Source organism: Onychomys torridus, chromosome 17 (genome assembly GCF_903995425.1).
Source record: "Onychomys torridus chromosome 17, mOncTor1.1, whole genome shotgun sequence".
In the NCBI taxonomy this organism is placed as follows: domain Eukaryota; kingdom Metazoa; phylum Chordata; class Mammalia; order Rodentia; family Cricetidae; genus Onychomys; species Onychomys torridus.
Window position 1 is genome coordinate 12,885,598 of NC_050459.1, and position 14,635 is coordinate 12,900,232.

The following is a 14,635-nucleotide window of genomic DNA, read 5'->3' on the forward strand; positions in this document are numbered from 1 at the left end:
TGTTTGTTTGTTTGTTTGTTTGTTTTTTACCTCGACAGGTAGGCAAGGAGCTACTCCACTGGCCATTGCTCCGACATTGAGCCCTGGAAGCACCCTGCAGCAGGTAGCCCGTGTGGCAGGTGAAATTCACAAGGTCGTTCAGGTTGAACTCGCTGCCATTGGTGAGCCCGTGGGCAGGATTTCCTGGATGTCCACATGTGATGGCTGTGGGAACAAGGTCTCTATTACTACTACCCATGTTTAACAAGGCACCACGCCCACCTGGAGTCCCTGGGAACAAATGGGTAGACCTGATAATGTGTGGAAAGGGTTGCTAGAGACATTGAGGACCTTTAGCGCCTTTTGTTGTGATGGTAGGAAGTGACCTCTACCAGCAGAGGCCTCACCCATTGTCACCTCAGTACTAGTGCTGTTTATTCAGACCAGCAGAATGCCAACTGACTTGGTAACAAAGCAGCCAAATGCAAGTTCAAATCTTTTTCTTATCAAGGATTCTGAATATTTCCCACTTGGTACACACCAGCTGATGCCCTGAAGCTTTCATTTGGAACCACTCTGGGGGTCTGTGTTCAGCTTCAAATTATAAATTACTCTAGTATTAAGTTAATCATAGACTCAGTATAATAACTCTACGTGTACCAGTGTTCTCCTTAGCAATCCCTATTGTGTGACCTTAGGAACTGCTGTGGTGGTCAGGCTCTACACAGCAGGCGTGCAGGGCAAGGTGGGGTCTGTCACAGCAACTTTCAAAGGAACATGTAGCAGACACCAACTCTCCTTTTCCTTTATCTTGTCAGCATCTTCTTCCTTTTAACTGAAGCTGCATTCCTGACTCTATTATTATTTCCAGAGCACTGTCAGAGACAAAGCCACTACTACTCAGTCACATCTACACCTCTGCTTAATTCATGAGAGAGTAAAGGCTCTCTGAAGCGTGTCAAGCAAAGGCTTGACAGGAAGCTTGCACTGGGAAGGGGGAACATCTGTAAACACTCAGTGTTCACTCCTGAAGTCCTGAGTTTTGAGAACAGGTACAGCATGTAAACATCTTTTTTGAGTAAATGAAGAGTTGCTGATGCAAGGCCCTGGGTTCGATCCTCAGCTCAAAAATAAAATAATAAATAATAAAAAAAAAGAGTTGTTGCAAAACTTTTCATTCTCCCTGAAACCAATGACCTAATACCTGACAACACGTGATAATAAGGGAGTGTCCACATCCTCCTCCAATCAGCACTGTTTCTCATGCTGAATGTCCTATGAATGAGCACATGACATCAGTCACAAGGTGCCTTTTAGTGAATTGATGTGAGAACTTAATGGAGGGCTGGAGTCCAGGGGGACAATATAGAAGATGATGGACAGGGAAAGCCAGGAGGCCTATACTTTAACTTGGAACTGCAAGAGGGACAGATCACCAGCCCCACACGTCACTGACTTAGAAGGTGGAACATTTTTGTGAGCCACCATGTGGGTGCTGGGTATTGAACTCAGGACCTCTGGAAGAGCAGTCGGCTCTCTTAACCTCTGAGCCATCTCTCAGGCCTGGTGGAACGTTTTTGAACAATGACCGAACTACACCGGAAAATGGAAGACTCCATCACAAACTCTACTCACGGACGCAAACAGGGGTCTGCCCTGACCACTTGTGGTCCTGCAGGCAAATCCTCACAGAAGTGCCTATGAGCCGGAACCCAGGGTTGCACTGGTAGACCACTGTGTCCCTGTAGCTGAAGCCATCACCACTGATATGGCCATTCACGATGGGGTCTGGAGAGCCACAATGGCCCGCTGAGGACACACAAAACAGTGGAAAACTCATCAGGGAATGTGTCAGCATGAGCCCATGGTATGCACAATTCACTTACCATCATTGTCAAGTTAAGAACAGAGATGAATGCATAAGTAACTGAGAATTTCCTCACTGGCATATGTCCTTTTATTCCACATTATTGGTCTTTTCTACTTGTTCATATTTTTTCTCAACCATCATGGGGAAATCTTGTCTCTTATATAAATTTTTTATAGTCATCACCCCAATTATAGTTTTGCTGATTACGTATCCTATTATTTTCTTACTTCTATCGTCATGAGCAAAAATCAAAAGATAGAGATGGGTTTCCTAACCCATAGGTCAGCAGAGAAAAGAAGAAAGAGAAACACACCCAACCTAGGAAAAGGGACTATGTAACTATTCATGAAATTCCAGAGGGAGATGCAGAGATCCAGAAAATGTGTTCAGTTTAAGACATGTTCACTTGAGTCATCTGAAAACCACTGACAGAAGGAAAAATGTCTCCTCACCAGTAGGATGTATAACTCAGGTCATATTGAAGGTGCTAGGAAATGTGGAGGAGCAAGCTTACTGATACTCAAGTAAGCAAACCAATGTCAGAATGTGCCAATAAACTGTACATGGGAAAAGGCAGGTGGATGGAAAGGGCAACTGCAGGGCTTGCTGAACACACAGGTGGGAGGGCCTGATCAGGAAGGTACTGTGTAGTCAGGGAGAGTGGAGAGGCAGTTGAGGTTTGCTCTGCTCAGCTATGACCCGTCTCCAGGTACCCTTCTCTCTGGCCCCTTTTCTCCCTCCATCTCTCTCTCTTTCTCTGCCTCATTTCCTTACATACCTTCAACTTATTTTATTTCTTTCCCCATACACACAAATAGGTTCTTACTAACTCGTTAGAACAAGAGAGGAGAAAGTAGAGGACTCTAGAAACCTAGGTTTTGGATTGGCCAGTGTGGGGGAGGCTGTCACTTCCAGTTCTCAAGTGTAGAGCCTGTGTAGGACACATGTGGATGGAAGTGGATGCATAAGTTCAAATGAGTCTTCCTCTAGCCACGGTCCTTCCAGCAGAGAAGCCAGAGACCATCAGAATTGAGAAAAAGTTACACAATTATTGTCATGCTCCATGGAGTTTCATTTTGAAGAATTTAGAATAGCCATCGGTATTTCTGCTGGAAACAACATTCTCTTAGTTTTCATAACCAAGTTCATGACCAGGAAGTGGCATCACAGAGGCGAGGGACAGCACAAATGGAATAGGAAGGATAATAAACAATCCTGATTATCAGACTGATCAGGTTTAGAATCACTATGGAAACAACCTCCTGGATGTGTTTGTGAGGGTTAACTGAGGGACGACCTCGTCAGTTCTTGTCCAGCAGATTACTTCCCATACACCCAGACTTACTGCTACCGGCAGGTTTTCAAGTAAAATGAAATGTCCTTGTAGGTGGTGGAGGGGCCTCTTTGTTAGCATAGGGGAAGAATATTGGCTGCAGAACTGTCACCTGAGACACTGCCACCAGTACAGTATGCTCTCATGATGGCCAGTGGAGGCATTTCCCCATTTCCAGCCACAGGGACCAGAGAAAGCACCACAGGAACCATAATAGGACTTCACACAGGGTAGCTGCTGCTATGGAAGTGATAGATATGATGCCTAGTTTCCAGACCCATATACAAAAATTGCAGTCAGATTTTTAGAGATTATTAAGTCACTTGGGTCCTAGCTATCATTCCAGATAAGTCATTCTCAACCTGTGGGTCATGACCCCTCTGGGTCCCATATCAGATATCTACATCATGATTCATAACAGCAGCAACATTACAGTTATAAGTAGTAACAAGATAATTTTATGGTTGGGGGTCACCACAACATTTTACAGCCTTAGGAATGTTGAGAACCAATGTGCTAGATAGTTTCAGATGCTTTGGGGTCACTTATATGAAAGGCATTGAGAACCAGGCACGGCTTGCTAAAGAGGGCATATCTAACAAAATCCCAAAACCTTCAAGTGAGCTTTTCTCATCCCTCTCAGTTAGACAAACTTGATTGGGCACACTCATTTTCAAACTCCACACATATCCATTAAGCTTCTAGTTCACACATAGCTTGAAGTGGCACATGCCTTTAAATCATGTATCTATCCCTTAGGAGACAGGTGACAAGGTGTACTATATCTGCAAGGAAAATTCCCAGGACATTGTATCTCTAACTTGGCTACCCTACTCTCTGAGGAAGTGGCTTACATACTTAAAGGAAATAGAGGACATACTTCAAAAATCACTGCACTTTAGCCCTGTGCCAAATGGAAGGAAGAATCTACATGATGATGTGGTACTTTACATTCCTAATTTGAATTGACGTAGACAAGGTGTCCTGGTTTCATTTCCAACACTGGGATAAAACACTATGACCAAAAGGAACTTCAAGGGAAAAAAAGTTTCTTTTAGTTCCCAATTCCAGCTTCTAGCCAGCCACTATAGGAAGTCTAAGTGGCTGGAACTAGAAACCAGTAGTCACATCATGTTCACAGTCCAAAGCAGAGACAAATAATACAGGCATGATTCCAGCACCTAGTTTGATTTCTCTACTCTTGTATAGTTCAGGGCTATCTGCAGTGGACAGGGTCTTCCTATGTCACTTAACATAATCAAGAAAATCCTCAATAGCCATGCTCATAGGCACATCTGATCTAGACATTCTTCCAAGGTGATTCCAGTTTGTGTCCAGTTGATGATTAATATTGACCATCACACAGTGTGATCCCTGATTTGAAATAGTCACTCATTTCTCATTTCATTTTCCAGTCTCAGTACATTTCTCTCTTAAAAATTCCAGGTATAAGAATATAGGCTCTTCACATGTACAAATTTCCACAACAATGTCATTTATAGTATTTAACCTAAGTATCTGTAATAGCATGTCAAAATTGTGAGTAAGAAATTGTGAGGGAGTCCTCAGGTGAAACTTGAGTTAAATGTACTCTGAGTTCTGTTTTGGATTTAAGACACCATTATTTTGTAGTATTTTGCTATATTGTTTGACTGTGAGAGGCTTTTGAAAGTCTTTACTATAGTTTTGGATTTGAGTAGTAGGGAAATGCAGGTAGAAAGGGGTTCTCTGTCTCTTATCATGTGAGACATTGCTCCTGGGGGTTATCTAGAGTCCTATTGAGATTTTGGTTCTCTTGTGGAAGTAGATGCTTCGCCATTCTGCAGGAAAGGCTGTTCCATCTTTGAAGCCCCCAGCCCATGGTATTGTCTTCTCTGCTGCCTTTGAATGATTGGATATAAACTGGTATAGTAGTTACTTGTCTCCTGCTGTGATATAACACCACAACAAAGACAACTTACGTAGTAAAGGGTTTATCTGGGCTTCTGGTTTTGGAGGGAATATGAGTCTGTCATGTCATAAAATGTAGGCAGCAGTAAGCAAAGTAGGCAACATCTGGCGCGAGGAACAGCTGGGAGCTTATATCTTGAACCAAAAGCAGGAAGCAGAGAGAGCTCACTGGGAATGCTGTGAAAGCCTGTCCCCAGTGGCACTCTTCCTCCAACAAGACTACACCACCTAGTGTAAGCCTTTCTCGGTAGTGCCACCAACAAGTCTTCAAATATCTGACTCTCTGGTAGATATTCTCACTTAGGCCATCCCACCATGGGGTGCCTTACCTCACACAGGTAATGCTCTTAGGCTGGGAAAGAAAAGAAGAATCATATGTACCCCAGAGACTGACCACAGATAGACAGACAGACGTGCAGAGCTCATAGGGTTTGGGACTTTGCGTGCTGGAACATCACAGAAGGGTGGTTATTCTAAGTCACAAGGAAATGAACTATAGGACACAAGAGGATGTGTACCACGTGCAAACACTGCACACTTTATATAAGTGACTTTACCTTTTTGGATTTTGATTTTGTTATCTACAGAGATCCTGGAACTATGTCCCAAGAAGGATAAGCAGGGGAAGGACAGGTGAACATAAACCTCTGGAGTTTGGCGTGTCATGATTTGGAAATTTAAATTCAACAATGTTATGCTGATTCCAAGGAAACTCTGACCATGAATGTACTGTATAGAATCTTACCTGTGTTGAAGGGTAGAACTGGCAGCCTTCCTGGAGAGAGGAACACTGTAGAAAGAGGGGCAGAGTGGTCCCCTTTGCTATGGCATATTTACTTCCTTCCCTGAAACCTGCCTGCCTTACACTCACCTGCTACTCTGCCATTTTCCAACACTGCAAATATTCAATATTCTTGGGAGAACCAGAATGTAACCATTTTTAGAAAATCTACAAACCAAATGTCCAACCTTAGTATTTGTCTTGTGATTATCAGTCTTTTGGCCTGACAATGAAATACTGAGTATTACAAATATCCTGCCTCTTAGGGCAGTCAGGAAGACAGGCTGCATGACATGATGCAATCTGTGTGGTGAGTGTCTTTGAGTTAAGCCAGGCTTATATGGACAGTGAACACCAGTGAACATTTTGCACACCCTTCTTAAGTATTAATAAGCAGTCATAAAATGTCAGGTGGATCAGATCCATGAAAAGCATGAGAGCTAGTGCTGGCATTAAACATCCATGGATATTTTTAAACCTGTGTATCTGTCCGTGTTAAAAGAACACTGTAGAATACTGATGCCTGAGACTGTTTTACTTCTAAGTGTAATTTGCAAGGGGATGCTGAACAATTTTTCCATGCCACACAAAGGCAATGGATCTTCAGAACATGAAGTCCTGCTGAGGACAAGGGTTTGACAAGCTACACCCTGAGGCCTCCAGTGGAGATGGCCACCAAGGGCCTAAGTCCTCTGCAGCAAAATGTTCTTTTGCCAATTCTGAATTGCATAGACAAAATTTAAGGGTTGGTGTTAGAAGATTCCAAACCATTCACCTTCCCTAAGACACCATGCACACTCCACAGAAATACAGCAGAACAGACAACTTCAGGAACAATTCCTCTCTTCTAATGAAAACATGTTTTTTTCCTGTAATTTCACACTATCCTTCTCAGCTATTTTATTAAACATTTTTACATAGACTTTTCAAAATCTACAAGTTACTTAAAGAACAAATTCCAATTTTCTTCCCCTCAATCTACAAAAAAAAATCTAAAATGGAATTTTGAATTATGAGATCTAGCTATTTCAGTGTTTGTAAATGTCGTCATATTATACTCACAACAAGATTTGTGTCTTTATAGTCATTATGGTTCAACAAATGTAAACCTACTTCAAAGAACAATCCATTGTACTGGAAAATTGATGTTTTTATGTAGAACTCCTTAACAGAGGCATCTTTGACAGAGAGGATTAAAAAGGTAACCTGGTGGGAGAGCTGACAGGTCATTCTGTGCTAGAAAAATCTACATGCCATAAGTGTGTTATCAAGAGATTAATGAACACTTTTACAACAGGGGCCCTAGATTACAAACATACTACCTCCTTCTAGGTGCTGTGTTCACTGTTGGGTTCAAGGGAAATTACTACAAAGAAGACAAATACAGGAAAATAATTAAGAGAACACTGTGATCATAAAACTTCCCTGATGGGCTAGAAGGCACCTGGTAGGGGAGATAGTGGGTCTGTGTTCTCATGGTTTAATCCTCAAGCCTAGATAGATATTTAGCACTGCACTTTACAGAAGGGAACACAGAGGAAGTCCTCAGTAACTTAGAGAATACTAGAGCCCCCAACCATAGTGCAGAAGTGTGATCCTACACAATATGTTCTTTGAGCTAGTGTGAGGCTGTACAATAACACTCAAGTGCATGCCTTCACCTTAAACTCATTTGTAAGTTCACTTCACACACACACACACACACACACACACACACACACACACACACACACACACGGTGTGCACCTTACTCAGGGGTTCAGGCTCAGAACTCAGATTAGGTACTTCCAACAAGACCAAATTCCATTTTCCAGTATGAGCCAAGAGCATTGCCATTCATCTCCTTAAATGCAGTTTTTAATATGGAAAATTCCACAAGCCATGGTTGGTGGTAGAATCATCCTTTCAATTACTGATCTATTTCTTCTCAATGACCAGAAATATTCTTTCCTTATGGACATCACTGAACACATCTAGAGTACCAGATGCAAGATCCCTCTTCCATCAAAATCAGAAGGACCATGCCAAAGCAAGATGCTCCTCTGGGTACTCCTCAAGATAAATAGAAGATTCCCGACCCGGGCCAAGCATCCATCATAGTATCTTATACAATGCTGGAATCACATGGTCTGAAACTCAGTATAGTTTGGAGTCTGCAGAAGCCCTGGGTACAAAGCACAATTGGGCAGCTCTCTTCTGAAATGAGACTCCATTATGATGCTGGACAGATCTGTCATCTTAACTTGATCTGTCAAGGAGATGGCTTCTATACGTGGTCTGAAACCTAATTTTCTGCTGTACTATGTCTACTGTTACTAACCAATAGAGAAAGATCCACATTGCTGACACCAGCACAAACCCTCATCCCATCCCCAGCACATGAACTTAATTAGTTTTATTCCTCCCAACACAGGTTTTCATGGTAGCTCTACTGTGGTAGTTTGAAAGAAAATGGCCCCCATGGAGAGTGGCACTATTAGAGGGTGTAGCCTTATTGGAGGAAGTATGTCACTGTGGGGGGCAAGTTTTGAGGTCTCCTTTGCTCAAGCTATTCTCATTGTGACACAGTTGTTTCTGCTGCCTATGGATAAAGATGTAGAACTCTCAGCTCCTTCGCCAGTACCATATCTCCCTGCACACCACTATGTCCTGCCATGATGATAATAAACTAAACCTCTGAAACTGTAAGCCAGCCCCAATTAAATGTTTTCATTTATGATAGTTGCCATGATGATGGTGTCTATTCACAGCAATAGAAAGTGTAAGATACCTACCTACTCATCCATGGCTGGCAAAGATAAGAAGAACTAAATGCAACCAGTTCATTACATCTTTCATCCCATGGCATTTCATATATCTAAAGTTATTTATTATTCCTAATGTTCCTCTTGTCCAAAATGATGTTAAAATGTTCCCAGATATTCTTCATAAATCTAGATCACTGAATCCATTAGCATAGGGGCACATCTAACCCTAGTATCCATCTGGGCTCTTTATAGAACTGGAATCAAGATGCTAGGTGTCCTGGCTAATTTTATGCCAATTTGTCACAAGCTAGAATCTTTTGGGGAAAGGGACTCCCAATTGAGAATCAGAAGATTTACATTTAGGAAAGCCTGTATTGTATTTTCTTAATAAGTGATTGATGTCGGAGAGCCCAGGCCACTATGGGTGGTAGTGCTACTCTTGAGTGAGTGGTCCTTCGCATATAAGAAATCAGACTGGGTAATCTACTAGAAGCAAAGCAGTAAACAGCACTGCTCCTTGCCCTCTACATCTACTGCTTTCAGGCTTCTGTCCCGCCTTCCATTAGTGACAGACTGTCATGTAAGATTATAACCTGAAATGAACTCATTCTTCCCCAAACTGTGTATGATCATGATATTCTAAGAGAACAATAGTAACGCTAACTAAGGCACTACATATGGACTATTGAGATGCATAAAGGATGGGGTGGGGTAGTACAGCTCCCTGAGAGTGGAACCAGCCTATCTAGAAAATATAGAGAAACAGCCAGGGTGTGGGCAATGTGGTATCCATGTTCCTTGGCACTGTTTATCAGCAGAAGCTCATGATATATTTGTGCTTTAAGATGTTGTTTGTCACTCTGTCACAGACCACGTTCAGGGAAACACACCTGCTGCTCTTGAGCTTCCTACCTAGTACTCTTCTCTTGCCTTTGAGTACTTCCTGTCTTCCTGTGTCCTTCTCATTGGGGCGGCTTCTTTCTCAAAACCACCAAGTTGAGGGTTGTTATTTCAATTTGTCAAGAGGCAATATCTCTTTGACTTGAGTCCATGGTACTACATAGATTGTTTTCTGAATTTAAAAATATGTATATTTTATTTAGAAAAAAAAATATCTTCACCAAATATCATGACTGATACACCAAGGAATCAAGGTCCTCTGGACACAATGGGGCTGGTATACATGTGAACTCACAGAGTCTGTGTCAGCATGCACAGGGCCTATGTGGGTCTGTATCAGATGGGATCCAGAGCTGAGAGGAGAAGTGGACACATGACCCCATCTATCTCAGAAGCCGTCTCCTATTGATAACCACCTGCAAATGAAATCTTAGTTTTCTCCAAGGGAGTCTCACTGGAGAAACAAAACACTCTTAAGGGTAGGTCCCATGCCTAACAGTAGATGGTCAAATGAACTCAATGGCATCTTTGGATGTTCTGTATCTCATAATATTAAGTTGGGACTTCTTTTCCCTTATATGTTCTTTGCATATATATCATGGCATCTGGTTTTCTGTATTTATGGGATTTCTGTGTCTATAAATGTGTGTGTCTCTGCCTCTACATGTGTTTCTTGTGCTTCTTTTCCTTTGGCCCTTTTTCTTTTCTTTCTTTCTTTTCTTTTTTTTTTTTGTTTTGTTTTTGAGACAGAGTTTCTCTGTGTAGCTTTGTACCTTTCTTGGAACTCACTCTGTAGCCCAGGCTGGCCTTGAACTCATGGAAATCCACATGGCTCTGTCTCCTGAGTGCTGGGATTAAAGAAGTGTGCCACCACCACCTGGCCTGGCTCTTGTTCTTGTTTGGGTGTTTTGTCCCGCTCTGACTTGTTTGGTTTTGTTTTATCTTATTTTGTTATTAGAAGCCTGCCTACTTTCTAAGAGACACAGGAAGGGGGTGAATCTGGATGGGAATGGAGATGGAGAGGAACTTAGAAGGGCGAGGGGAACCATAACTAGATTATATTGTATAAAAAATATTTTTCATTAAAAAACATTCACCAAATTCCATGATTGATGTTGTGTTGCCTAATAATCTTTTTATGCACTGTGAAGATGTGTCACTTTGATTGGTTAATAAAAGGCTGAATGGCCAATAGCTAGGTAGGATTTCTGGGCAGAGAGGATGCTGGGAGAAGAAGGCAGAGATGCTAGGAGATGCAGAGCAAGCAGAATGGGCAATACGGAGATGAGGTAATAAAGCCATGAGGCCATAAGTAAATTAATAGAAGTGGGCTAATTTAAGTTATAAGAGCTAGTTATAAACAAGCCTAAGCTAAGGCTTAGCTTTCATAATTAATAATAAGTCTCCATGTCATTACTGGGGAACTGACAGTCCCATAAAAAAGTCCAAATACAATACTGAAAGTCATTTTTCCAACTGTGACCATTGAGTTAGATGCCATAAGGGCACAGTAGTACTGCAGGTCACTCAGAGTCACTCAGCTTGGTAGAACCCCATAGTTTTCTCAAGAAAACCCTAGCAATGGAAACAGATGATACACTGATTCAAATGTCAAATAACAATCAGGAGAGGGAAGAAAAGTAATAGCCACATTGATCAGTGAGAGTACACAAGCATGTGGTGAGGTCACTAACCCTCAGAGCTGGGCAGGTGGCCTTTTCTTTGGTGTGTGCCCTGGGAAGGGGAGAGGACTTATTGGTATCATAGTTCAGGTCACACCTAGGTCATCTGCCAAGCTCTCCTTGGGCTCAGTGTAGGTGTGAGAGTGCAGCTGTGCTCTCCACCCACATTTTGAGAATTAACTTATTCTCAGTAGAGCACTGGAAGTCCTTGGCCAGGAGCCCCTGATCTGTAACCACACTGCCTACATTTAAATGCTGTTTTTATTACTGGTGAGACACACGAGGATGGGCAAGCTTGTCACTTCTCTAAGCATTTTTCTTTCCCAGTTAAGAGTAACCGACACTTACTTTGTGTTCTGATGAGAATTCAATACAATAAAGCTTAAAAATGCCATAATGGTGTTATTGTTAAAGACAACATTCACAGATATTGTCTCCCATGAGGCCTCTAGTTAGCATGCCGGTTCTGGAACTCAGTAGCATTTATGGTGCCAGGTACACAGTATCTGTGCCAGGTTTAGGAATGTGCCTTCATTGATCCATCTGTCTGAATATCCCACAGACTCCCCTGGCAGCAGTACAGTTCTGCTTCCTCTTGCTCATACATTCACACACATATTCCATAGCTGCACACCTGACTGCAGTTTCCCCTGGGCCTACATTCTTGTTGGGATAAATTGTGAGATCTACCCATCAGCAATCTGTTACTCTGGTACAGGGATACATTCTATTACCATATTAGGCAGATTATAAACCTCAACCTTCAGGTCTCAATAGTCACTGTGAAACTCTATTTGCCCAGCTGAAGAACCTTTACACTAAATTTACTGCCATGTGTGGCTATGTGACAGCTCAATCTTTCCCCAACTGTTCACCTCCCTGCTAAATGCTCTGCTCCTCTAATTTTATTAGTTTTTATAAACTTCACCCAACTTCTCACCATTCACATTTTCTTCATTATAACCTGGAGGTTTTTCTTTCTCCTTATGTTCAGTTTAAATTTCTACTGGGCAAATGAACATACTTCCAAGTCACCAAGCCTCCAAAGGTTTCCAAGATGGATGACATCCTATAAAGACCACATTTGTGACAATGTAGGACCATCAGTGAACCATGTGTTTCATTCTGTGGGCTTCAAGCTTTTACTTTAGAGCAGAAGGATAACAGAATAATGAGATTATTTGGGACTTGTAGAATACAAAGTGACCCTAAGTCTTAACAGTTTTAGAAGCAGAATCATCTAAAGTCTCTAAGCTTTACACACAGCCTAGCCTACATACTTACCTATCAGTCCAAAGCAGAAGAGGTGTGTTTTGGATCACCCACCCCACCTCCACCCCTTTGGTGCTAAATTCCACTGAAGTAGACAGAGAAGACCTTGTCCCTATCAGTACTGCCATGCAGAGAGGGCTTCTCAATGGACACCAAGGCCTTAAGAACATTCATGAAAGCACAGAGACGTTTCTGGAAGACTAGGGACACTAGAACAGATCTGGAGACCAGGTACTAGAGTAAAGGATGGTTCTAGAGAAATGTAAGGCAATAAAAAAGGAGGGTATTGCAAAAAGTTGGAGTAATAGAGAGGGGTAGGGTACTGGAAGGGTGAGGTAATAGAGGGAAGTGGGATACAGGAAGGGTGGGGTGATGGAAGGAGATGGGGTAATGGGGGGTCAGGATGATGGATGGAGGTGAGGTGATAGAGGGACAGGATGATGAAGACAGGTAGGGTGATGGAGGCATAGGATGATGGAGGGTGAGGAAGGGAGGTGAAATAATAGATAAGATGGTAGAAGGAGATGGGACGTTGAAGGGTGATGAATGGAGGTTGCCTATTAGAAGGCTAGGGTTATGGAGAAAGATGGGGTGCTATACATGGGGTAATGGAGGGGTGGGGTGATGGAGGGATGAGGTAATGGGGGATGGAGGGTTGGGGTGATTGAGGGAGGTAGGGTACTGGAGAGTGGTGGGTTAATGGAGGGAGTGGTGTGCTGGAGGGATAAGGTGATGTAGAGAGGTGGAGTCCTTGAGAGATTAGGTAACAGAAGGATGGGATGTTAGAGAGAACTGGGGTACTGGAAGTATGTAGGATATTGGAGGTTTGAGGGGAGTACTGGAAGAAGGTAGGGTACCAGGGATAGCTAGGAAGTAGGAAGAAGGTAAAATACTGTAGATGCATGTGGTATTTCAGTGATGATGCAGAGATGGGTTGGAGTAACACTGAAACACTGGCTTATCTGAATTGCACAGTCAAAGCTTTGTCCACATCTATGCAGAGAAATCCAGTGGAAACATCATCTTCCCTCTTCTGTTTAAAATTATCAAAGGACAGCATTGGAAAAACAAAACCAAGATATTACAGATATGTACCACTTTAAATAGCTCATAGTACATCCTAGTTTTAGATGACCAACACCTCAACTTCATGATGGAATTTGAAGCTATTAAACAATGTAAAATGTATATAACTTTTTGGAAATTCATATTTCTTTTTTTTTCAGAGCTGATTACTGAACCCAGGGCCTTGCACTTGCTGGGCAAGCGCTCTACTACTGAGCTAAATCCCCAACCCTGGAAATTCATATTTCTATTTGCTAAGTTTGTGAAGGTCTTTTAGAGTCATATAGTCTCAGTCCTCTACAAGATAGCAAGTTTTATTTTAAAGATTTTATTTTTATTTTTCATTAAGTATGTATGTGTGTCTGTGTTTGGGTGTATGGATGTGAGCACAGTGCCTTCAGGAGTAAGAAGAAATCCCATGAAACAGTAGTTATAGGTGGTTATGAGTCAACCAGCCTAAGTTCTGCCAACTGAACCTGGGTCCTCTGCAAGAGCAATCAGCACTCTTAACCATGGAGCCGTCTCTCCAGCCCCTCTACAAAACAGACTCTATTCCACAGAATACAAGCTATGGCCATCCTTTATTTTTCAGACTAGACAAAAAGAACCTTCAGACACTCTGAAAACCAGAAAGGGACAGATAGCCACGGCAGTGGCCAGTTTCACCAAAGCTGTCAGAGGCTTAACCAGAAGCCTTGCACTTTCTGCACTGTGCTCCATTTTCAAGGATTATTGAATTATGCCATATGGGAACTTACGAGTAGCTTACCCAGACACCTTGTTTCAGATCCACTCCAGAGACCATTGGCCAGGCACTCCCGGACATGGGAGCCCACAAGTGTATAGCCAGTGTTGCAGGTGAATATGGCGGTGGCTCCATACACAGTGAGTGTCCCTATCTTGTTACCATTTGGGGGAAAGGACAGGCTTCCACAGGAGATGACTAGAAGAGAAAAACTGTATTAGTCCAGGCCTACACTTAAAAACAGAAACGATGGGTGTTGGTTTTCATAAAGAGCATATGGCAAGGATGTCTGTTGGCAGGGAGGTCTGGTC

The 14,635-nt window shown here is 42.4% G+C and overlaps 1 protein-coding gene across 1 annotated transcript in view; it reads right to left on the reverse strand.

Moving 5' to 3' along the window:
• The window catches only part of Csmd1 (CUB and Sushi multiple domains 1), a 600,818-nt gene that overhangs the window by 38,440 nt on the left and 547,743 nt on the right, over positions 1–14,635 (reverse strand). Inside the window, exons 47-49 of the mRNA XM_036209300.1 lie at positions 14,349–14,522; positions 1,615–1,788; positions 31–204 (exon numbers count right to left, since the gene is read on the reverse strand). Coding sequence (XP_036065193.1) covers positions 31–204; positions 1,615–1,788; positions 14,349–14,522 — 522 coding nt within the window. The remainder of the gene's footprint in view (positions 1–30; positions 205–1,614; positions 1,789–14,348; positions 14,523–14,635) is intronic.